This window comes from Solanum stenotomum, chromosome 9 (assembly GCF_019186545.1).
Source record: "Solanum stenotomum isolate F172 chromosome 9, ASM1918654v1, whole genome shotgun sequence".
Taxonomy (NCBI): domain Eukaryota; kingdom Viridiplantae; phylum Streptophyta; class Magnoliopsida; order Solanales; family Solanaceae; genus Solanum; species Solanum stenotomum.
Window position 1 is genome coordinate 5,127,882 of NC_064290.1, and position 25,957 is coordinate 5,153,838.

At 29.4% G+C, this 25,957-nt stretch overlaps 2 protein-coding genes across 2 annotated transcripts; one reads left to right on the plus strand and one right to left on the minus strand.

Moving 5' to 3' along the window:
• The first annotated feature begins 7,325 nt into the window (after nucleotides 1-7,325).
• Nucleotides 7,326-8,626, plus strand: LOC125877084 (ethylene-responsive transcription factor 4-like). Its single transcript, XM_049558399.1, has one exon. It carries the CDS (start codon nucleotides 7,759-7,761, stop codon nucleotides 8,431-8,433), a length of 675 nt encoding a protein of 224 aa, XP_049414356.1. The 5' UTR covers nucleotides 7,326-7,758; the 3' UTR covers nucleotides 8,434-8,626.
• Nucleotides 8,627-24,086: 15,460 nt separating this feature from the next.
• LOC125876470 (zinc finger CCCH domain-containing protein 2) lies at nucleotides 24,087-25,898 on the minus strand. Its single transcript, XM_049557655.1, has one exon. It carries the CDS (start codon nucleotides 25,814-25,816, stop codon nucleotides 24,536-24,538), a length of 1,281 nt encoding a protein of 426 aa, XP_049413612.1. The 5' UTR covers nucleotides 25,817-25,898; the 3' UTR covers nucleotides 24,087-24,535.
• Nucleotides 25,899-25,957: the final 59 nt, after the last annotated feature.

The window sequence follows — 25,957 nt, forward strand, 5'->3', positions numbered from 1 at the left end:
AATTTCAAATACAACTTTCCAACTTGAAGTTGTGTTTCAAGTTTGAAATTAGTTTTTCATCCCATTTTTCACTTTTGAAGTCATATTTAATTAAGTAAATTCAAGTATGAATATTATTTCAAATATTATTTGCAATAAGTATAACAAAACACGTCTCAATCTTCCTAAAAATCAACTAACATTATTTTTAAAAAAATCTAGGTCTGAACATCTACTTCAAAGGTGAAAAAAGTTATATTAGGGATGTTGAAATTGTGAATGGACTTTGCTTATTCAAAATTACATCTTGAATAAAGAATTTTGTAAAAATAATATTTTGTGTCATCTTTACTCGTTACGTTCTTTCTTGCCCTTATTTTCTATCACGTCAATCGATTGAATTTTGTTTTAAACACTATGTAACCCATGAAAAATCACCATTACACGCAATTCAAAATCAATATTAAAAACAAAGAAAGTAAGGACATAATTTAAAAAATCAAAAAGAAATATAATTATAGAACTTCTATATAATTTTCAAATATTGTTCACTTATTTTCAACACATGTTCTGGACTTTTGAGGATAAGGGAGTGTTTAGATAGATTTTTTAAAGTGATTTATAAATGAAAGACAAAAGTTGAAAACCGTTAATTTTTAGCTTTTGATTTATTTTTAATTTTTTTTTCCAGTTAAACACGTTTTTGTATTTCACAAACATTTTCAAAATCAAAAAAAGAATTTAAAAGCTAAAAGAATTTAAAATAAGTTAAATCAAATACCCCCTCCAAACACTCACCAAGTAACATGACTGTTGAATTTTTAAATTAGTATTGGTTCCTCCCTTTAATGATGCAATTATGGAGGTAAGAAACAATTATAGCATTAATTTTTGGAATTATGTCGTAGTTATAGCCTTAAATACTGAAAATGTAATGACGTAATTTCTTTTATATCTAAGATTCAACAAACTTTTAAATTATAATGCAAGAAAAAACTTTAAAAACTGATAAATTAGATAAATGTCTTGCTTGGTCTCTCTATATATTCGCCCTTCTAATTGAACAATATTAAATGTAAATAATTATTTTTGAAAAATTGATAGATTAACTTTATTTTTTGTACAATTAATTTAAGAAACATATAAGAGAAATTATCAAAAGCAAAAAATATCAATGCTGGACTAAGAAGAGTGTACACATCACTTTTTATTTCAGCTTTATTAGTTTTATTATTATTAATTATTATCATTATTATATTATTATTATTATTATTTTATAATATGTAAGTATTAATCAATTATTTAAAAAAAAGAAAGGAAAATCTAATTATGTTACAAAAAATTGAAGTTCCTACTAAATTATAATCACTTGTTTCTAGGAATACATAAGTAAAATGAAAGAAAAATAACAAACTAAGGAAAATAAGTGATTTAAAGAAATAATATTATTTAACATTAATGATGTGATTAAGATAAGAAAGTAAAAGAAATTTATAACTCACGGTGATATGAATTAAATATGGTCATTTTTTTTTATTATAAAATTTTCAGTCTATTAAAATCAGAAATAGTGTCACAAATCAAATAAAAGTGAGGCATAATTTTTTTTGAAGAGTAGCTTCGTTTTTTGAGGAATTATTATTATTATTATTATTAATAATAATAATAATAATAATAATAATAATATTCAAAAAAATTAAAATAAAAAAGAGGCAAATCAAATACTGTAAAATTTGTATTTCAATTCTTATTAAGTGAAAATAGCTTATTTCTAGGATAAATAAATAAAAAAAGAAAAAAAGAAAGGAAAAAAGGATATTTAAGGAAACAATAACAATAACATTGATGATGATGATGAGATTAAGGAAATGAAATAAAAGAATTTAAAAGTAGTAATGATGGTAGGAATTAAATATAATCATTTTTTATATTTTATAAAATTTTAAGATAAAATTTCAAGTCTATTAAAATAAAAAATAAAATAAAAGTGAGGCACAATTTAATTTTTTTGAAGAGTAGCTTCGTTTTTTGAGGAATTATTATTGTTATTATTATTAATAATATTATTAAAAAAATTAAAATAAAAAATCAAATTATGTAAAATTTGTATTTAAATTCTTATTAAGTGATAATAAGTTATTTCTAGGATAAATAAATAATAAACAAAAACAAAGAAAGGAAAAAAGTGATTTAAGGCAATAAAATCAATAACATTTATGATGAGATTAAGGAAATGAAGTAAAAGAAATTAAAAGTAGTAAGGATGGTAGGAATTAAATATGATCATTTAATTAAAATTTTTATAAATTTTAAGATACATTTTCAGTCTTTTAAAATTAGAAAAAATATCAAAAATTAAAAATAAATATCGAGACATATTTTTTAAGAAGAATAACTTATTTTGAGCAATTGTTTTAATAAAAATACAAAAAAAATAGATGTCAAAATAATTGATAAAAATTAACAAATATTAATATTAGACTAAGATAAGTGTCATATCACATTTTTATTGATTTTAAAAAATAAAATAAATAACATTAATGATGAGATTAAGATAATAAAGTAAAAGAAATTTATAGCTCTTGGTGATATGAATTAAATATGGTCATTTTTTTATATTTTAAAAAATTTTAAAATAAAATTTTCAGTCTATTAAAATCAGAAATGTCAAAAATAAAATAAAAGTTAGGCACAATTTTTTTTTGAAGAGTAGCTTCGTTTTTGAGGAATTAGTATCATCATTTTATTATTATTATTATTATTATTACTATTATTATTATTATTATTATTATTATTCAGAATAAAAAAAGAGGCTAATTAAATACTTTAAAATTTGTAATCCAATTTCTTATTAAGTGATATAACTAATTTCTAGGATAAATAAATAATAAACAAAAAGAAAGAAAGGAAAAAAAAGTGATTTAAGGAAATAATATCAATAACATTAATGATGAGATTAAGGAAATGAAGTAAAAGAAATTAAAAGTAGTAATGATGGTAGGAATTAAATATGATCATTTAATTTAGATATTTTATAAATTTTAAGGTACATTTTCTGTCTTTTAAAATTAGAAAAATATCAAAAATTAAAAATAAATATTGAGACATATTTTTTTTGGAAGAATAACTTCATTTCTAATCAATTATTTTAATAAGAATATTTTAAAAAAATATGTCAAAATAATTGATAAAAATTAATAAATATTAATATTAGAGTAAAATAAGTGTCACAACACATTTATTTCAACTTATTATTACATATAAATGTAAATCGTTAGCAGAAGAAATGAATTAAAAGTGATAAATCAAATTCTGTAAAAATATATTTACAATTCATATAAAGCTATTTTGAGTTTTTGTAATTAACTCNNNNAAAAAAAAAAAAAATGAAAATCTGAATAATGATGGAGGGTTCACATGGTGCAAACTTTTGTAGAGAGCTGCTTGATAGAACTATTTTTTTGCACGAATTTTTAATCTTCTCAGTTGAGCTGGTAAAAAAATATTTAAAAAATGTCATAGCGGAAGANACGGTGCAAACTTTTATAGAGAGCTGCTTGATAGAACTATTTTTTTGCACGAATTTTTAATCTTCTCAGTTGAGCTGGTAAAAAAATATTTAAAAAATGTCATAGCGGAAGACATATCCAAATTCATTATTAAATGAATATTAAATTATAATTTGAAGGAAAAATAAATAACACAAGGATTATTGAAAAATCAAAAATTAATTTAAGAAAATAATAATAATAACATTAATATGAGAAAGGGAGGAAAGTAAAAGACATTAATAGAATTTATGATGAAATTAACTAAATATAATCATCTTTTCTTTTAAAATTAGAAAAAATGTCAAAACAAAACTATAATTAAAAATAAAAAAATAAAATAAGCATTAATCAAAGGCACGTAGAAAATTAAGACAAAATAATGATAAAAAAGAAATAATATAAGCACTAATTTATCATTTTTTAAATTACAAAATAGATTTTTTGCTTATTCTCCTCCAATTTGATATGCATTCCATAAATAGATTGATTTTTCTCCAAATAATGCTTCTTAGCATTGAAGCACTAATCACTCTTCCTATTAATTTTTAACCAAATTAAAAAAAAAAAAACGTCTCTCACTATATATGTCTCCTTGTAGGAGGAATGAACATTCTTTTAAAAAGACCTTTCTTTCAAAGGAAAACTTTAGCTACATAACATTTCTCCTTTCAATATCTTTACAAAAATCATGAAATACTTTCTCTTTCTATCTTCTTAAAAAACAAAGCCTTGAAATTTGTTGGACATTTCAACGTTGAAATTTGATATATGTATAATCATCATCGTCATCATCATCGAGAGGCAAAGTGAATGATTTCATTGTTGTTGGTTACAAATATATCGTCGTCGTTGTCATCATCATCACAATATTAGAAGAAGAATGAGAGGCAAAGTGAATGATTTCATTGTTGTTGGTTACAAATACTCAAGTATGTTTATTTTATAGGCTAAACAAATATAAACAGTTATGGAAAATAAAAAGTTTTTTTTATCTTTTCATCTTCCATTTACTTAAATTTATATTAGTGTAATGTAAGTTTTCTGATCTTTTGATCTTCATTTACTTAAATGTATATTAGTGTAACGAAAGTTTTAAAGAAACATGATTAATTGGGTAATGCATTTAAATACTTTCAGTTCTTTTGAAAATACAAATAAAATAGAAAAGAAAGATGAAAAATTCAAGAAAAAAGGAGATAAAAGATAAATAGGAATGCTGATCATAGAGAGGTGCCACATTAGATTGTCTAGATTCAACTTTTTATATATATATATATATATATTTGCATTCAAACGTAAAGTTCTTAAATATAATCTGAAATTGTATTTGAAATGTGGAAACACTTATATCCTAATTTTATTTTTCTTATTTTTGATTATATATGTATTTTCAAATTTTACAAAAACGATCTCATTTAAATTATATTTCATATATTTTAGGAAAAGTATGTTTAAACAATCAAATATTATTTGTAAAATTGTGATCAAACACAACTCGATCTTATACTCCAACTTCAATTTTTTAAAAATAAAGTAAAGAAATATTCATAACAATATGGTTGTGCATGAGATCTAATCTATGATATTATGTGACTATCTATTTTGAGATATTGATCTTTAGGGGAAAAAAATGATTACATGATATAGATATATTAGTTGAGTTGAGTGATTTTGCTACTTTTAGAGGTTACAAATCATATTTAGAAAAAGTACCCTCAAAATCTAAATATTATTTTGCAAGAGAATTATCAAAGACTGAGATTCCATTTTTTAAAAATTAATTAATATTAGATTTTCATGAGAAAATTTTAATAATTCTAATTAATTGGCTACATAAACTTCTAATTTATTGGTGAAAATTCAATTCTCAACCATTCGCTAAACGGTTGCATAAAACATTAATTAGGATTCAGGCCCAATTGTTGAGTCTGTGATCTGTAGTCGATCTTCAGTTTAGATTAGGGCTTATTGAGTGTGTTTGGGGAAAGCCCATATCCCCGAACCCAATTGGGCCCATCCTGATTAAATGGCCCATCGACCCGTAGTTTGTCAAAGTCCTCCGAACTATTTTCACGTTTTTTTTAGGTTAGTTGTTATGTTGTGTTTTTCGAAAGTTATCTTGATTAATTTTCAAAGTTAAATTAGATTACATTAATTCGATCTTTTGAACAAAAAAATTAAATATTCAAAAAAAATACAAAAAGTACTTTAAATTACAAATTATTTACAAATCAATATAACAAAAAAAAATACATTATAAAATGTTAGTCAAAGTTCTTATCATCTGACTTTAAAAGTAAACCATGACTATTAAAGGAACAAAGAGAGTACTATTTTGTAACTTTTTTATAAATAAGGCTTTCTAAAAATGATATAAAAAATTAAAGTACTAAAACTAAATTTAAATGCTATTTATTGTATTTGTTCTATAATTTATTCTTTGAATGAATCAACCTATCATTATGGTATCATGTCAACCTATGATATATATTATATGTGTATTATAAAGGATTAAATTTATTTTTTGAAGGATTGAATCTATATGTTATGATAATTCGAATTACTACTACAATAGTAGACTTGATTTGTTTTTATTGGTAAAGGAGGAAATGACAAGTGAAGTGCAAAACAAATGTGCAACAAAGCATAACCAGTCAGAATGTATAGTATAGTATAATTCAACTAACTCAACAACAGCTATTTACTTCAATTTTAATTTTAAAAAACAAATAAAAACAAGAGTTTACTTTGTCAAGCCGCATAGAGACACGAGGGACCTTCTTTACGCGTAGAGCGCCGAAAAAGGACGCGTGTCTGCTGAACACAGTGCCCTCATCCATCTGTCCCTCTCAAATGCTACTCATACAAATTGGTTTAATTCGACGGAAGAAAAAAAAGACAGTTCGATGTACTAAATTTTATAAAAATTATATTTAAACTTAAAAAATATTTCAAGTAAGAATATATCTAAACTTGAAAAGTAAATTATTAGTTTTTATTTTTAATAACACATTTCTTTAGCTATATCCTGATATGCAACATGATATAGTAAATAGTCTTAAATTCTTATAGGATCATGGAATTAAAGATTATATCTAAATTTAATTAATCAAATAAAGAGGAGTGTCTATGACTGTCAATAATTTAGAGATGAAATTTTATAATTCACGTTGAGTTTAAGGATACTTTCAATACGTTTTTCTTTAAAATATAGTATATTTAAAATCATTGCTATATAACGACAGCTGTATAGTATCGTGTGATGTAGTTAGCGGCGATTAGCACGTGAAATGTGGCGCTGCCGTATATATGTACTGTATTTCTTTTCTTATACTGTCTAGACGCTCTCTATTTGAAATGGTCGTCATCTAATTCCAAGCTACAAAATTAAATTTACTCCTTTACCCTTTGGCATTTGCCATCCACGCTCCAATAATAATTAAATTAATTTTGAAATCATACAATAATACTCCATATATTTTGCATTAAGATTTATTTATTTATTTTGAGTGGTGGTGAGATTTGATTTCAGAACCTCTATCTTCTGTGTTACCAAAATGAAAGTGTGTAATAATCTAATGTAAAAACTTAGTTGCACTGAAAAAATCATACTAAAACATGAAGAGGAAAAAAACAACAACAATATATAATTCTACAAATTATTAGTTAGGAAAAGAGTGAATGAACACACTTTCATATCCAACCCTTTTTCTCAAATTAGGAATAAAATTTGTGTGTGATTCATTTTATCTAATTGTATTTTTTAAAAAGGAAAATGTAAATAAATCTTAGGGCACAAAATAACGCAAGTAGTATTATTACAAAACAGTAGGTTACACGTGTCCATGACAAGCGTGGAGTAGAAAATAAACAAAAAGTACCACACCACACCACCACAACAACAAACCAACCTCACTCCTCCTAATAAAACGGCCGTCTAAATTAAAATAATAATAAGAAATCTAAAGCCGGCAGGGCCGGGCAATCAACATCTCTAAACCTGTTTTGTCTACGTAAACGCCCGCGTGCCACGTAACACTCTCCATTTTCTCAATTATTACACACACTCTACATACCCTGCTTGGGCGGCGCCTTCCAGTCAAATCCCTCGTTGACCGCGCCCTACTTCTTTTTTATCATCTATGCTCTTTCTTCCATTATATAAACCGCATACTCTTCATACATATTTTTTAACACACCAAAAATTCGTAACACACAAAACAAAAATATGGCTGTGAAAGATAAAGCTGTGAAAGGAGGTAATGTGAAGGTGAGTAATGGAGTTAAGGAGGTTCATTACAGAGGTGTAAGGAAGAGGCCATGGGGTCGTTACGCTGCTGAGATTCGTGACCCGGGTAAGAAGAGTCGGGTCTGGTTGGGTACTTTTGATACGGCGGAGGAAGCGGCGAAGGCTTACGATACCGCCGCTAGAGAGTTTCGTGGACCTAAAGCTAAGACGAATTTCCCCTTTCCGGCGGAGATTAATATTAATAGTAATAATCAGAGCCCTTGTGGAAGCAGCACCGTCGAGTCATCTAGCGGAGAAACTGCTGTTCACGCGCCTCATACGCCACACGCGCCGCTAGAGTTGGATCTCACGCGCCGTCTTGGCGCCGTTGCTGAAGGTGGTGGACGTGGAGGTGTCGGCTACCCGATTTTCCATCAGCAGCCGACGGTGGCGGTACTGCCGAACGGGCAGCCGGTTTTGCTGTTTGATTCTATGTGGAGACCGGGAGTTGTTAGCAGGCCGTACCAGGTTGTGCCGGCGACGATGGAGTTCGCCGGTGTCGGTGCCGGAGTTGTTTCTAGTGTGTCGGATTCGTCTTCCGTTGTGGAAGGGAATCGTTATGGGAAAAAAGGACTTGATCTTGATCTTAACCTTGCGCCACCCATGGAAGTTTAATTTGATGACGACGATAACCTAATTTTGTGAAAGAGAGATTAAGAGAGTGACAGAACTAATGGCTGATTTTTGTATATAAGTTTAAAAGAACTGTTCGTTTTGTTTTGGCAGTTGAAACGTGTTGTTATGATGTTTCTACCAATTGTAACTCTTAAATCCTTTTGATTAATGAGAAAATCCATGTTTTCTCCTTCCTATATTCGTGCTGGTCGCTTGAATCTATAGGGCTAACTTCTCTTATCCGCTTTGTTCATCTTTTTAAGTTTATTTTTCTCTTAGATGCTGCGACGTATTGTTATGAGTTTGTAATATTGAAGTTCATTTTTTCAAAGTTCTGAGATTTTTTAATTAATTAATTATTTATTAAATTGAAGCCAAATAATGACGATGGATAAGATCCTCTTTAAACAATTTCTCTCATTTCTCAAAAGATTTCTAATTGCCGGCCAAATCGATTCCAAATCTAGAATAAAATCAAAGAGTCGTAATCTCTACTGTTTTGTAACAGAGTAAAATTGGACAAATAATTCAACTCAGATCTAGATACATTGTTTTTTGGTTGCAATGTCAAGAGGTAAATGTGATTCTTTTTTAGGTGGTGTTGGGCCAGCTGTAAGACTGAGAAATTTTTTAATAAATGCAAAAAATAGTTCCTTTTTTTTTTTTTTGTTAAGATATGTTATGTTCAAGAGTAGACTTGAAAGCGCCGTTGTAGCACGTGTCAATTATACTCCACAAATCTACCAGCAAGAAAGAAAAAATAAAATTTACAACTAATTATGTATCTTAAAAAATCAGTCCGAATAGAAGTTGGATCTCTAGAAAATAAATAAATAAATTTAGGAAAGAAAGTTGATTTAAAAATAGGAAAAAAAAATTTTGGCCAGAATTATGACCATTTAGCACTTTTCTTAAAAATAAATATTGTTAAAAGTGATTAATAATTAATGAATTAGTTATAATAAATGACCGACGGAGCAGAGAGTATATTGCGCCTATCCGAATATGAATTGGGAATTCCGTGTGGGAAGGGTACATGTCGTGTTAAAGTTGGACGGCACGTGTACTATTTGTGCCTGCCGTCCATCTTTTTCATTTTTTTATTTTAAAATAAAAAGTAAGAGAATCATTTGGTGGGGGAGCGGATAATTACTTGGTAAGAAGCAGGAGACAGCGGGATTATAGGTCCCACCTTCTTAGACTTTGTAACTCTGTCGCCTCGGCCCCACATCCTTCGCCGCCGGAATTTCTGCAATACATAAAAATAAATAAAAAAATCTTTTTCATCTTATTATATGGGTGCGCCATGCGGCGGCCATCAGGAGCTAACTAGCTGGACAGTAAAGAAAAATGGTTGGTGAGGAATCATCTATTAGCGTTTCATATTAGTTGATCGTTTATTAAAAATATTACCCTTACTCTTATTATTGATATTAAATTATTTTATTTTATAATATAATAATTTATGATTTATTTTAAAATATAATAATTTATGATTTATTTTAAAAAAATAAATCTTTTCAAAAACTTCATACTTACTCGAACGTTATTATATAATTTGAGATAAAAAAGTATTATTTTTGTGAACTCTTTGTCAAAATCATTATCTTGAATATTATTATAATTTTCTCATGTCGAACTGATCTGGTGGACCCTTATACTTGTACGAATTTGTGTTGTGAATCGTTCTACTTACTCGTTTGTCAATTGAACCATTAAACTCAATCAAAATGAGTCTTTTAAACTCCTCAGACCATGTGTGTAACTCACTTTCCTTTACATAAATGACATGACATATCCATATCAGATATATTAATGCCATATCATAATTATTTTTAAAATTATTAATCAAAATTCTTTAATTAAAGGTAAATAATAAAAATTTAATTATATTCTTTAAAGTAAAACCCAATACATTTTGTTGTGCAAAAAAAAAACCAATACATTTTCTCCATTCCCACTTTTTCAGGCCCAAGCCGTCGCCGCCATCGCCATTTTTATTGGCGAATCCACTCGTATTCCTTCCGCTTTAATCTCTCCCACATCATCACCATTTTTCTTTTCCTCTTCCAACCTCCACAAAATCAACAACCTAAGCCATCACACCAGATCTAGCCAAACACCATTACCATTTTCGCCTTCATCTTCGCCGCATACCATTACCATCTTTGCTGCCATGATTAGATCCTCACACCCTCACCCACCTCGTTCTCCTTTCCGTTGACCAGCCGCACTTCCCTCTCCCTTCACTGCGTATCAATGGTGTCCGGCGAGCACCACCGGCGCCGCTCTCTTTCTCCGTCGGTAAATTGGTGGATTCAAGAAGGTGCCAGGATCATCTAAATAGATGAAAATAGATTGTGAAAAGAAAGAAAAAGGGGTTGGGCAGGGAAGGATATGGCTGAAAAGGAGGAGTAATGGGTGAAGAAGACTATTTTTAATTAATTGTTTTGAAAAAAATATTTCTTTTATAATTTTAAATATTTTTTAAAGTAGAAATGCTCCTCACTCGCCTTAATAGGCGTGTGTAGTTACACACTTTTGCCAACTCAGACATCTAATAATGACACATAAGCCTGGTCAAGGATCAGAGGGGTTTGTTAAATTGTGTTTTATTGAGTTTAAGGGTCCAAATGACAAAAGGGTAACTAGAAAGGTTCATAATACAAACTGATACAAGTATAAGAGTCCACCAGACCATTTCACCTTTCCTCATTATGTCTAAAATTTTAGAAATTTAAAAGAAATTGGTATAATAAACTTAACGACGTGAAATTATTACTGTCTTTACCTGACCTTAACCAAGAAAATTATAATGCCCCATAGCTAATATTACTCTTATAAGTAGTTAATATTGTTTCTTTCCTTTTTCTTTTGTGGGTTTTTCATTAATTTTATTGAGAAATATGTGTTAACGTGCAAATAAAATCAATACATTAAATATTATATTAATTGGACAAACTATTTATTTTGTCATCCAATCGTTTGGACAAACGCATAAAGAGAAACATGTAGCTGTTGTATCCATAAAACACAAAAGGATGATAATGACACAATGATTCTCCAAGTATTAGGTCCATGAGATTTAACGATGGCCATATTAACTCTGAATTATATATTGTTGGATGCGAGTAAAGTTTAAAGGGTAATGCTAAATGGCCAGAAAAATTCTTAAAAATTTATTATATATTTTTTATTTTAAAATAAATTGATCTTTTTTTCGATTTTTAATTAAAAAGTATTAAAGTTAAGAGTGTAAAAATGTTCAAAAAGATAAAAATAACATAGATAAAATATCATTCTGATTAAATTTTCTGGCCAAAAGGGTTTTTCCAAGTTTAGGGTAAATATATTATTGATATGCTATGAAAAAAACAATAAATTTTAAATTTGAATTTTAGATTCATTTCTCCTTTTTAAATCTACCTAACTAGAATCCAACAATACCATATTCGGTCGGCAAAAAGATGCCTTTTGCAAAATTCGAAGTTCTTGAAGGATAACTCGTCAACCACTAGTAATTTTTACGTCTTATATTTTAATTTTTCAAATAATTATTTAAATTAATTTGTAAAGTTTAATTATAATAGAAATTAAATATTTAAAAACAATACTAGAAATATGATTGCGATCTTTTCTCATTATAATTTAACTAAAAGATTATATTTTATTTCAAATATTTTGGGCCGAAAAAATAATAAATTTTTGTTTATGAAGAGAGGATATTTTTGCCCCATCTGAAATTTCTTTTTAACTCTAGCAATTTCTAGAAACTTTTTTTTTATTAAATCTAGAATATATAAAGTGTGTGAAACACGCGCGCTCATGTGCGTGTTAGAAAGGAAATGGGGGTAGGGACAAAAAGAGGTACAAGAGAGCAGGTGGGAGGCGTGGGGCATAACGGCGACGTGTCGGCACAAGCGAGATTAATCGCCGCGTTGCCACCTTTGGTTTTCAGCATAAATGGACGCCGCACGTGGGTCCTACACCAGAGCCGAAGAGTAAAAGGTAGTTTCCTAGGCTTGGTTCGGATGAATCGATAGCTTTTTCGTAGAATTTTTCTAGATTTGGTTCGGATGAATTAATAACTTTTTCGATAGTTTTAAATACTCCCTCTGTCCCATTTTATGTGGCAACATTTCCTTTTTGGTCAGTCCCAAAAAAAATGTCACATTTCCTTATATGGTAAGTTTATAAAGGTACAATTCCTCTTTTATCCTTGTTGGTCCCACTTAATCTTAAAATAATACTCCAATACATTTATGAGGAGAGAGAAAAAAGGGTACTTTTTAAAGGGCAATTTGGTAAATATTTCAAAGTCTTCATTTATTTCTTAAACTCCGTGCCCGGTCAAAAGTTGCCACATAAAATGGGACGGAGGGAGTATTACTTTCTTTACCATATTTCATGATTAGGATACATGAGTTTAAATTTGTGAGATACATGTATTTATCAAATTTTAAAATTGAGATACATATTTTATCTGTTTAAATTAATTGATTGTAACTAATTTCCTTAATTAGAGGAGTAATTGAGGATTTTTAGAATAGATGGACAATTAATTCTAGAAATTTAAATTAATCAAATCTCTTAATATAAGGCGGAAACCAAGGAGTGTATATATATTTAATTTATTTTATTTTATTATTCTTTGAAATAATAAATTCATTAATATTATTAATAAAAGACAAAAATATGTATATCTTGGTCATTGACTTGATTAATTTCATTTTATTACTTTTAAAATAATAAATTCATTAATTTGATGTATCTATTATCAATATATGATGCATCCAACAAACTAAACATTTAGATACATGAGTATCATATAAGTACATTCATATGTATCATAAAAGTATCTAGTATTAATTTTGTGTATTTATTATATCTGTCTAGTATTAACTTAATGTATCTATTTATATGACCTAATATTAATTTCATGTATCTGTTTATATGATCTAATTTTAATTTTATATATCTTTTATATGTATCTAGTATTAATTTGATGTATCAAATATCAATTTCATACATTATATTCAAAAATATGTATCTCGAATACATAGTAAGCATATACATATAATTATGTGTATTTAAATATGGAATGTAATTTAAACACACAAATTTAGAAATAAATCATGAGTGTGTAGTATTTATCTTATCATTAATCCAAAAAAAATAAAATATTTCAAAAAAATTCCCTTTATTTTAGCATTTGAAATTATTTCTCATTGATACATATATTTTTAACTCAGATACATGAAGTGTTAACTAGATATATATATACACCTGATATGTATTCAACATTGTTGCACTGGAGTGTATCTAATGTTGTATTTATTCTGTTAATTAAAGCTTGGCGAAATTCTTCCATTTTGATTAGGCCGTTCTTATATTTAGATCTATTCTTGGTTTGAATGTTGGCGGATGAAAAGTTAGTCTCTGCAATGAGAAATTAATGAGTGAAAATAAACAAATAAAAGTTGTTTAATTTAGTATAATATTCTTAATGTGTTGTACCTTTAACAAGAATCATCCGATTTTGAGAATGATCAGTCACAAAAGTGTTTGAGAAACAATAAAATTTAAAGATATAAAACTTGATTTGTAAAACTATTTAAAATTGAATTTCACAGTATTATGATCTTTAACTTAGATACAAAACCAAGATAAATGAGAATAATAAAATAATAGAAAAAAATCTATATTTATAATGCTAATTTGCACATGAAAGATGTATTAAGAGGATGAAGAAAGAAAGAGGGAGAAGAAGAAGGAAGAAAGAGGGCTGGGTGGGGGCAATGGCAGATGAAATGAAGAAGGAGAAGAAAGTGGGGGTGGGGGGCGACTGTAGATGGAAGAAAGAAAGTGGGTTGGTGGACTTTTGCGGGGGTGGGGGTGGGCGTGGGGGGATTTGAATTGTTAATGGATCATTAATTAAGGAGTTTAAATTTAAGATAATTACGAAATATCATATTTAAGGGATTAGTGTATCTGATTAAATGTTTTTAAATATATGGTATAAATATTAAAAGTGGTAGTATGTGTAATTGTTTTAAACTAGAGATAGATATAATATATATGGTAGTAATTTATGTGTAGTTAGATAATTTTTCCTTAATATATGTGTATTAACATAAATACTTTTCATGCTTGGGTTGTGAATTCGAACCCTCCTCCTAACTTGAAAATTTAGAATTCCTAACTCTTAATCCTGATTCCGTCTTTGTGATGTCAATTAATTTCTTTAGAGGGTTCACAAGTTAATATATATATATATATATATATATATATATAATTTTCTAATACAAATACATGATCTACGAAAAAGCACGAACGCCTATCTAACTTTGCCTCTGCTTGTTGATCCGTAGATTTGAATAAATTATTTAGTTTTTTGATTAAATTAATACTTTTAATGTTAATAACACTTAAGATAAAATATAAAGAATATTATTGTTTGTGTATTAATTTTATAAAATGATAATATTGATAAATTTTAAAATCTAAACGTGAAATGTAAAAACCAAAGGATGGGAATATGAAATTTTAAATTTGTATAGTTTGAATATTTTATTTTTGTTAATTTGACATGTTACCTACCAAGGGGCGGTGGGGGTTAAATGAGAGAATAGCGTGTTTAGTGGCAACGTGTCATGTGACAGTGCCATTAAAAGACTGCCATTTGCATTCAGTAAAGGAAAGAGGGGACGGGGCGGCTGGCTCTACTGTTGCCCACACACCTCCTTTTCTTTTTCTTTTTTCCTTTCAAACTAAAGTAGTGTCAGATGCTTAAATATTGGATAAGTTTATTATACTCAAATTACATATCATATTCAATCCATTCAAATCAAATAAAGTAATAATACTCTCTCTGTCTCATATTATTGTCAATTATTTATAACATTTGGCATGTTAATGGCTAGCAATGACATTTCATATCATATTATTGGTAAATAAATTCCACTTGTTTCATTTCTAGCATGTTTTGATGGGTAAAGTGATACAAGAGGATAAGCACTGAAGTTGGGTTAACGGATTCTCAAAATTGGATGGATTTGATTCTATTTTGTAAGTGGAGCGGTAAAATATTAAATATGAAGTAAGATTTTAATTATATTAAAAATATATTTATATAGGAGTTATGTAAGTGTCTCATAAGATAATAAAAATTGTAACATGATACTTTACAGACAAGTTGGATGACAAAGGTAAATATATATATATATAAAGGGAAAAGGGTCAAATATCTCCCTAAACTATTCAAAAAAAACTAGATATACCCTCCTTTTAAATAAACTACCCGACCTGTTTTCAACAAATTTTTTCGTTAAATCTCGAAAATAAGTAATTGATTAATAAAAATAAGAAAAATATGAAAAAAATATATAAAATTAACGCCAAAAATTCGCAAATAAATATAGTAACCTTAAATTCAACAATTTTTAAATTTTTTTATTTTTTTTCAACAAATCCCAAAAATGAATAATTGATTAATAAAAATATGAAAAATATAACCTACAAATTCAGCATAAAGTCATTTTCATATTTTTCATATTTTTTATTAATCAATTACTCATTTTCGTGATTTATCGAAAAAAAATAATTTTTAAAAAAAATTGTTCAAATTGTTGAATTTAAGGTTACTATATTTATTTGCGAATTTTTGGCGTTAATTTTATATTTTTTTTTTCATATTTTTCCTATTTTTTATTAGTCAATTACTCATTTTCAGGATTTACCAATTTTTTTTTGTTGAAAACGGGTTGGGTAGTTTATTTAAAAGGGGGGGGGGGTATATCTAGACCTTTTCGAATAGTTTAGGGGTATATTTGACCCTTTTCCCTTTAATATAAATGTCACGTGGTAATGTAAAAATGACGTGGCAATTCTATTTGGCATTTAACGCCCATAAGGGCATATCTAGACGAAAAGTTGGATGGCGAGGGCACAAGTAAGTCAAACTTTAAACGGGGTATATCTAGTCCTGTTTAAGAAATAAATTGTATCCATTGCCGCTTAAGTATTGTCAAAATTGAATCACCACAACCCAAACTTCAAAAACTCAAATTTTCCTTGAATGCCAAATTTCAAAAAATTGATTGACTAGTCAACTTTCCAGATAAATATGTTGAAGTTTGTTGAAATATGTGACCATCTTATCTAAAAGTTTAAAATATTAAAACAAATTTTCTTTTTAATTCGGATGGCGATGAGATTCCAATCAAAGGACCTCTGCTTGGGCTGATATAATGTTGAAGTGTGTGACTATTCATCTAAAAACTTAAGTTATTAATGAGAATATACTTTAATTAGTTAATAATATTCTCAACACAGTCATTTATTATCTGAACTTAATGCAAAAATACCTAGAAGCTTCTTGCTTTCAAATTATGTGAAAGTAAGGTAAACTTTAGACGCTCTATCTTGTGCCTCAAGTTAATTTGGAAATGACTACACTTGCAAAAAAAAAAAAAAAAAATCTCACATTTTAGTTTACTTATTACCATTATCCTATATAAGTTTTACAAATCTCCAAAATCCCTTATTTTCACGCATCAAATTAGTGTATCTCGCGCATCAGATTAATGTATCAGCGCATCAGATTAGTGTATCTCGCGCATCAGATTAGTGTATCATGTATAAAATGTACATCAAATTAGTGTATCATATATAAAATGTAATGTACCTTACCTAACGATTAATGTATCAGCGCTTATATTATTGTATCCGTTTGAGGAATTTATGTAATTATAAACTTTTAAGGGATAAATTGTAATTTTGTCTTAAAAGTATATGATTTCTGTAATTTGCCCAAAAAGAAAGTTTGTCCTTGTTCTCTTAGCCCATATTCAACCACCTAGTCATAGGCCTGCTTTTACAGCAACCAGGCCCAATATAACACCTATCCATAGTTGGGCTTGGACTTTGATACGTGGCTCCCAGCAATGGGGGGAAAGGGGAGTGGGTAGGCGGGCTCCTCATTCAACAGGAAAGCTTTGTGCTTTTTCTAGCTTACGCCTATCCATCCGTCAGATTGACATCCAGCCGGGTGAGCGATAGCGCCCTTCGAAACTCCCTTCTGGAAAAGGTTCAGTAGATCCTAGCGCCATACCTGTAGTAGGAGATACCATAGTGACTTGGTCTAGTCGGTGGAACCGGTGAACCACGCGATTACTCTGGAGGCCCATGAAAAAGCCCAGAAAATTTAGCTGGATCAGGTTACTAATATCCTTAACCTTTCAGCACTAGGCACACGTCAACCCCACAGAAGCGGAGACAGGATAAAGAGTTTTGGGTTTTAAATTTCCTTTAGAACAGTGTCCATCAATTTTGTTAGGGGTTCACAAATTAATATACATATATATTTAATTAATTATTTTTTAGTACAAATACGGAGTCTACGGAAAAGCTATTGGGTTCATCCGAACCCACGAACCCCCACCGAGCTTCGCCTCAGAACCCCACACATGATTTTACGACTTTGTGAATACATGTATATTTTGGGTAATGAATCGACCTGGTCCGGTGAGGAGACTCCCGACCAATTTTTTCACTCATTTTTTTGGCAATTAAAGAATTGTATTAACTATACCAAGTACATTCATATTATTTTTTTTCCAAAATAAGTTCTATGTACAGTACCATTAGAAAATTTAATAAGGGAAACAAATCTGTCTGGTTATTAGAGGAAACAATTGTAACAGGATTGGTCCTTAGTTTCAAATTGATTTACTTGTTACTAAGACAAGTAGATATTATTATCAAGAAAAATAAATAATGTGATGTACTATAAACATTAAATGCACATGCTTTGTTGAAACAAGAGTGTACAAGTAATGGTCTAAACATTAATGCTATTTTAATTTCATTTATAGATGAAAAGAAAATTCTACATATAGTAAAAATAAAATGTGAAGGTTTGCCCGACAATTATACATAAGTAATGATGTACGTAGTGAATATCCAACCTAATTTACAAGTCGGATTCATGTAACCACGGTACGTAAGTAGAGACAGATCTAGGATTTTCAGTTAAGGAATTTTGAATGTATTTCTCAGGATTTAAATTTGGAATCTTAAGGTGAATTTCGAATTTCCTAAATCACTGAGTCAACATCTAGCTAGTCTTGTGTTCAAGGGATTCAAAATCAAGATACATAATATTTTTTTACCTTGTATAGACAATGTAGTTTTTCTCGAAGGGGTTCGGGTAAACACTCTTCTTGTTGTTGAAGGATGATCAGTCGAACGTTCGTTGTCAGAAAATTTTGAAGTCTATATAGGTAAACATATATGCCTAGTTATATATAAAAATTCTAGAACACTAGCTTTAGAAAAATTTCTAACTTCACCATTTATAGCTCTCGGTAAACATTTCTTGTCTAATAATTTGCATACACCACCACTATACATGAGAAAGCAAGTGTGAAAGCTAAGGCAAACTCATGTAAGGAATATTATTGAGCCATGGCCCAACACAAACTAAAAAGTTACTTGAGTGGTACAGTATGGGCCTATAGTCCCATTATTAGCATTACATTCGTTTCATAAAACCAACAAAAGAGAATGAACATCACTATAGGGAGTGAATATATATATGGGTGAGTAGGTCATAGAAAAATATGGCATGTGGGGGACCTCTTCATGAATTAGAAAGCATAGGTCACTTTTAGTGTTAGGTTGGCTATTCCCCACTTCACATACTATTTCTTGTGAATCTATGACAACAATATATCATTCAACTAACCCTAGCAAGAATATTGGCAAACAAACTCTACCCCATATGGAAATAGATAGACTGAATTATTGTCTTTAATGCCCTACCTTCCTTGCTGTATTAGTACCCTCCCAGGAAACATACAATCTGAACATATATACAATGTGCAATCATATATGCAATACCACCTTGTTTACTCATGCCATGTTTGGTACTTTTTCTTGTAATAATCGCGTAATCGCGGTTCGCGGATCAGTTTGTGCATACTTATTCATGAATTGATTTCACGAGATATCTACTCTTTATACTTTTCTGCATGCACAAGTAACGAGTAATTCTCTATTTATCATAACTTGAACAGATGAGAAGAAATCACTCAATATTTTTTACATGTATTGGAGTTTGAATATGAGACCTGAAAATTCTCAATTTAGTTTATTAACTATTAAACCACATCCTTAAGTGCCACGTGTCATGTTTAATATTACTCCACTTGTCCTTAACCATGGTGAGAGCATGTGCATAGTTAGGTCAAGTTTCAAGATTTCATCCAAAAACCTAATATATCTCCCTCCTAGTAGCTTATAGAAAGAAAAAGAAAAAAAGACTTTTAGCTAGCTAGGTTTGGGTAATTGCACTTAATTAAGGGTTTTGGCCTTTGGGTAGCTAGAAAAATAATTAAGTACATATTACAGTGTGTTTGGTATGCCTGAGTTCAGTTTCTATGGCAAAAAGTTTTTAACTATAATAATAGTATCTTACTTGTTAGTTGGAGAAGTAATATAAAGATGAAAGTTAAAGATAATTAAGGAGAATGATCTTAACCAAAGACATTTTTTCTGTCTTGAATTGAGAGAAATTATTTTTATTTTTTATTAAACAAATAAAAAAAATTAACGTCCTCGTAAAAAAAATATACTTCTAAAATGACTTCACTAATATTGACCACACCACCTTGAATAAATGAGAAAATGGTCAAATGTCTTCCCAATCTATTACCGGATTTCCAACTACACACTTCAACTTTACGGGTGTCCTATCGCCCCCCTAAACTGTTTAAAACTAAAATTATTACACCCTTAAAAAACAACAACCATATTTATATTGACGGGTGAAACCCATGCGTTTGACGCATCGATTTCTTAAAAAACTATTATTCTTTACCTTTTCCCCCTATATTTTCATCTTCCCTTCCAACACCAAAATCTTTTCACCATTTTTTTCTTTCGCTGCAAATAGAAATTAATGCATTCACCATTTTTTGTTCTTTCAGCAAAATCTTTCCACCAACATTACCAAGTCCTAAATCTTTGACATATCAAAAAACCTCAATTATTAATGCTTCTTTTTTTCTTTATAATTGTCAATAAATTAATTCATATCTTTTTGGTGGAACTCTAAATAATTTGACGATTTATGATAGCAAAAGGAAATTTCTAACTATCTTCAGAAATCATTAGATCTAAATTCATTTAAAAAAAGTGTCACACCATTTTATCACAAAATAACCCAACTAGCAGCTATCGTCAACGAGCGGTAGCAATGACAGTTTTGAAGAGGAAAAGGCCATCAAAATTTTCGATTTATATATGTTTCATACACTATTTAATTGATACTAGATAATTTTTATGGATGTATTTGTAAAATTGCTCAAATTGAGGCTATGTATACATAACAATGCGACATTGATCTATCCAATTTCATTCTCAAAATCACATGTGGGCTTCGTTGAAAACCCAAAATTCTTTCTGGGTTTTGAAATAAAATTGCCAAATTGAGGCATTGAATAATCAAGATATGAATTTTCAACACAATCGGCTTTGTGGGTTGGCATGTAAAGTGATGATTAACAACTCCAATAATATCATTAAGAAATTGATTTTCAAAATTTTCTAATTTCATGCACAAATTGAAAAATAAAAATTCAAGAATCAAGAGGAATACTAAAATTTCATTATCAATTATGTGGAGATGGTAGTGACGGTGACGATGGAGAAAATAGTGACGGTGGAGATTTAGAGATGGTGAGTGGTGGAATTTGGTCTATGTTGTAATGAAGAAGAACGAAACAAATAAAGAAAAAAGAATAATTATAAATACAAGTATTTCTGAAAGAAATATTAAAAATAAAAGTTTACTATTTGATTTAGTGCTCACTCTAGTGAAATACACTCACTTTGCCACATAAGCGTTTAGGGAGATGATAATTTCAGTTTTAAATAGTTTGGAGGGTGCGGGTGATAGGACTCCCATAAAATTTAAGTGTGTAGTTGGGAATCCGATAATAGATTGGAAGGGCATTTGGCCATTTTCTCCGAATAAATTTTAAAAGATTTCAAAAGATGCCTTTCAATTTTCTTATTTGATTGGTCTTAAATAATATAAATTATTTTTTTTAAAAAAAGAAGTTTTTTAAAAATAAAATAAAATATGACTTTCACTGGTAAAAGGAGGAAGTAAAAATGCTCCATGTAAACTCGGGTGATATTTACATTAATTATGTCGTCCCATCCTTCAACATACACCTCATCTTCACTCCATTCTCACTACCTATAACACTATCTTCATGAGTCACGGCAATCTCTCATAGTATTTATCTATATTAAATATAAATATAAATATAAATATTTTTTTGAAAATAATAGTGAGAAAATAAGCTCTATTTTGTATCCATTTCTTCTTTTACCACTTCTCAGTATAATTTTTTACCACTTATGCTCACCACCATGGCACCATCTGTGATAGTGACAAAAATGACAAATAATAAGTTTGTCTAAAACTTATTATAAACCCGCAATACTTCAAACTTTGTGCATTAATAATATATTTTTTCTTTTTATTATTATATATTAAATTAACCTACAACAACAATAAAAAAAATCATTTTTCTTTCTCATGATATGTCATATGAGAATAAAAATTTACTACCACTATGAAATAAATATGAAAAATAGTTCAAGCGCGCACAACGAATCAATGATATTTACCAATAAGGGTTTGTAAGTAGTTCGGTATTCTTTTATTTTTAATTAAATCTTTTGAGTTTGAATTTTCCGTGAATAGAGTTGTTAGGGAGTGTTTTATCCCAATATAAATTTTTTTACGTAAATTTAGATTTAGTCAAACTTCAATTTAAATACCGGATATCGAATGAAAAATCAATCAAAATAAATCAAAGTTTGTAGCAATTAAAGATTAGGGCCCGTTTGGATTGACTTTTGGCTTATGACTTATAAGCCAAAAGACATAAGTTAGGATTTCTAACTTTTGACTTTTGGCCTATTTTTGTTATTTTGACTTAAATAAGTACTCCCTCCGTCCCTATTTACTTGTCCATATTTCCTTTTTTGGTTGTCCCTATTTAGTTGTCCATTTTGACAAATCAAGAAAGGACAACAAATTTTTTCCTATTATACCCTTATTTACACTTCTTGAAAATTGTAAAAGTGTATGTTGTTTCCCTCCAATTTATTTCACTTTAATTCAAATAAGTGGTTGTAATTTTGAAGTGAAAAGTTGTCATAAGGGTAAAATTGTAACTTCACTGTGCTAATCATTGTTGCCTTAATCTGTGTGCTATTTCTAAAGTGGACAACTAAAAAGGGACGGAGGGAGTACTTATAAGCACTTTTTAACTTTATTCAAACACTTCAAAACTATTTAAAAGCTATTTTGACTCGAAAGCACCAAAAATAAGCCAATTCAAACGGACAATTTTGTTGAGACTAAAACTCAACCCTTCTCCATTTTCTCATAATTATTTTTATCCCAAATTAATAATTAAAAAAAACTCGTAAGTCGTTTCCACACCAAATTAAACAAAAAAAAATACCAAAATACAAAACAAAAACATAAAAAGGAGTCATGATGATATCCATAAGATCCAAAATAACAAAAATACAAACTATATTCCATCATAAAGAAAGTTCATCAAAATATCCTATCATCTGTATAATCTGCATGGATGCCACATGTCTCACCTTCATGCTTTGATACGCCACCGCATTTTAATTAATTTGTTTCATAATTACTCTCATCGTTTTTAGGCCTCTATATCAAAAATATTTTCCATTTTAACTTTGTCTATTTATTACTCAAAAGAGTTTAATTACTTATTAATTTTCTTAACCCAACAAAAAGGTAAAATTGAACAACTATTTATATAATATCATTAATTACTCTGTCCTTGCATCAAATAGATGGTTTTTACTTTATACGATAATTAAAAAATTATTAATAAAGTATTTATTTCAACTCTTAAAAGTCATATAAATTATAGAGATAAAATGAAAAAAATTAATTAATTTGGTCCTAACATAGTAAATGATTACTTTCTCTATGTCTGCAATTTTAGACTAATTAAATTTAACATTTAAATAATTTATTTAATTAGTTAAATTGATCAATGAACATAAATTAATCATTAAAATAGAAAGAGTGTTACTTAAATTAATCATTAAAAGAGTGTTACTTAAATTAATCATTAAAATAGAAAGAGTGTTACTTATTTGATTTTGTGAAATGACAAATATAAAAAATATTTATTTATTTTCAAAAAATACATCTAAATATGACATATATTAACATCTATTCTAAGTAAATGCAACATATACGAGAAATATGAAACAACAAGTATCTCACTAACAATCCAAATAAACCCAAAATTCACACGAATTAATAATTATATCAATCCTCCTTTTTCAGCAACTGCACGGAACTGTACGAAGTTCAAGAATTTTATCTAAACAGAGCAAATATAACAAATCCACATTTTATTTTTTCAAAAAATACTATAAATAGCATTGAAGAAAATCCCATTAATTCCACTCCACCAGAAGCACTTAGAAAAGAGGTCAAATTATACAAAGGCAAGAAATTATTACTCCGTTGATTTAATGCAAATGGACTACTAATATATATAACACCACATAAATAGTGGATTCAACATTAAACTTTAATATAACACAATAATACCCTCACAATCTCACCTTCAACAAAATGGAAATTGAAATTGAAAATTACATCTTCATAATTAATAGACGACCCAGAAATCTTACATTCATTAAAAATAAGGCAAAAAAAATCTAATAAGCTTTCAGAATTAGTAATAATAATAAAACAGTCACACATCTTCATCTTCTTCGTCTTCCTCCATCTCATATATACACAAAACTCTCTTATTCTTGTTGGATTATATATGGATGGTGCAGCAGCAGCAACTAGTAAATTAAACCGTACATTTAAAAACTTGTATATACAAAAATCATTCTTCTCAAATCTCAATAATTTCTTCTTTGTCATCATCAACAATTGTTTAATTTGTAGGACCACAAAAAACGAGCTCCATCAATGGCCCATGAGCTCTCCATAACTTTTTTTTTCTTTTCAAGTCAGTAGGTCATTGACCCACCCCAGATCTGGTCCTCCACATAATCCACTGTCACTGTAAAATCTGTTTGTAGCATTGTTATTGTTCGGCTCTTCAACAAAGCTCAACCTCGAGCTCGAAACAGGGCTAGGAGATGGAAATTCCCTTGTGTAGAATTTGGTTCTCGAATTTGAAATTGGACTTGGAGATAGAGTCGAAGGCGAAAGAAGGAACTGCTGCTGATCATCGTAACTGTTATTGTTGTTGAAATTCACATCCAGCCATGGTAAATTCCCATCAAAATTAACAGAATGAGAATGAGCAGCAGCTGCTGCTGAAGAATTTGGTTCATGATTCACATTCATAGCTTCCAATGAGCTAACCAATTCAGTAAGTGCATCTTTGTAACTCAACAGCCCAGATGGATCGAGCTGACCCATTCCAGAGGACGACGACTCAACACTCCCAAAACGATCGGTGTAACGCGACATGGGAGAAGAGAACTGGTTTCGATTGGCAGGGGAAAGAGGCGGTGAGAGGGACGGTGACATAGGGGGAGAGATATGGGACATACCAATTAAAGTAGAAGTTGGGGAAGCAGAAACAGAATGGCAAAAAACACAATGGTTCATATTTCGGTACTTTTTCTCAATTGGGGAATTATTCAAATTCTTGGGTGATGAACCACTTTCGTAACAACTAGGTGGAAGAACACGAAGCTGTCTCGGAGTATGTGCAAAGAAACAAATCTTGCGTTTGCAGTTTTTCCCATCTTTGCATGCTTCAGTCCTATACCGAGTTGGGTGAAGCCAACACTCAAACACCCCATGTGCAAACTCACAATTATCACCCCTGCTACAATTTCCCTTCCTAAATTCAGAACAAACCGTCCCGGAATAATGAAACCTCCTCGGATCCCTCCGTCTAGCCTTCTCACCAGGATGAGCAAACGGACAATCAGTCCAATCATGGCTCCGGCTACGGGTACACCGCCTCACTTTAAACTCGTACATACGAAAATGGTCAGACGAGTACGGATCAGCATCGTCATCATCATCCAAACTGTTATACGGTAAAAACTTCTGAAATAGAGTATCCGATTCAGTTCCCAACCCGCCTACAGACTTTGGTGAATCCATAAACTGGACATCAGAAACAACATGGTCGATTGATGAAAGAGTAGAACGTCGGCTTAGTAATTTTCTAGGGGGAATATCAATGTCACGAAGAGATTTCTTGTAGAGTTGGTGAGAGGGATGAAATTTATGATGGTGCAATTCAGCACAAAGGCCTTCCATGATTGAAAATGGGAGAAATTTTTATAAAGTGAATTCTTTTGTTAATGGGAGAGTGTTGTAGAATGAGGGAGACATGAAAAAAAGATGTGAACAAAGGGATGATTATATAGTAAACAAAAAAAAAAAAATGAAATGAATTTT

Excerpts from the sequence above, each read along its gene's own strand:
- LOC125877084 (XM_049558399.1), top strand. The coding sequence starts at position 7,759 with ATGGCTGTGAAAGATAAAGCTGTGAAAGGAGGTAATGTGAAGGTGAGT.
- LOC125876470 (XM_049557655.1), bottom strand. The coding sequence starts at position 25,816 with ATGGAAGGCCTTTGTGCTGAATTGCACCATCATAAATTTCATCCCTCT.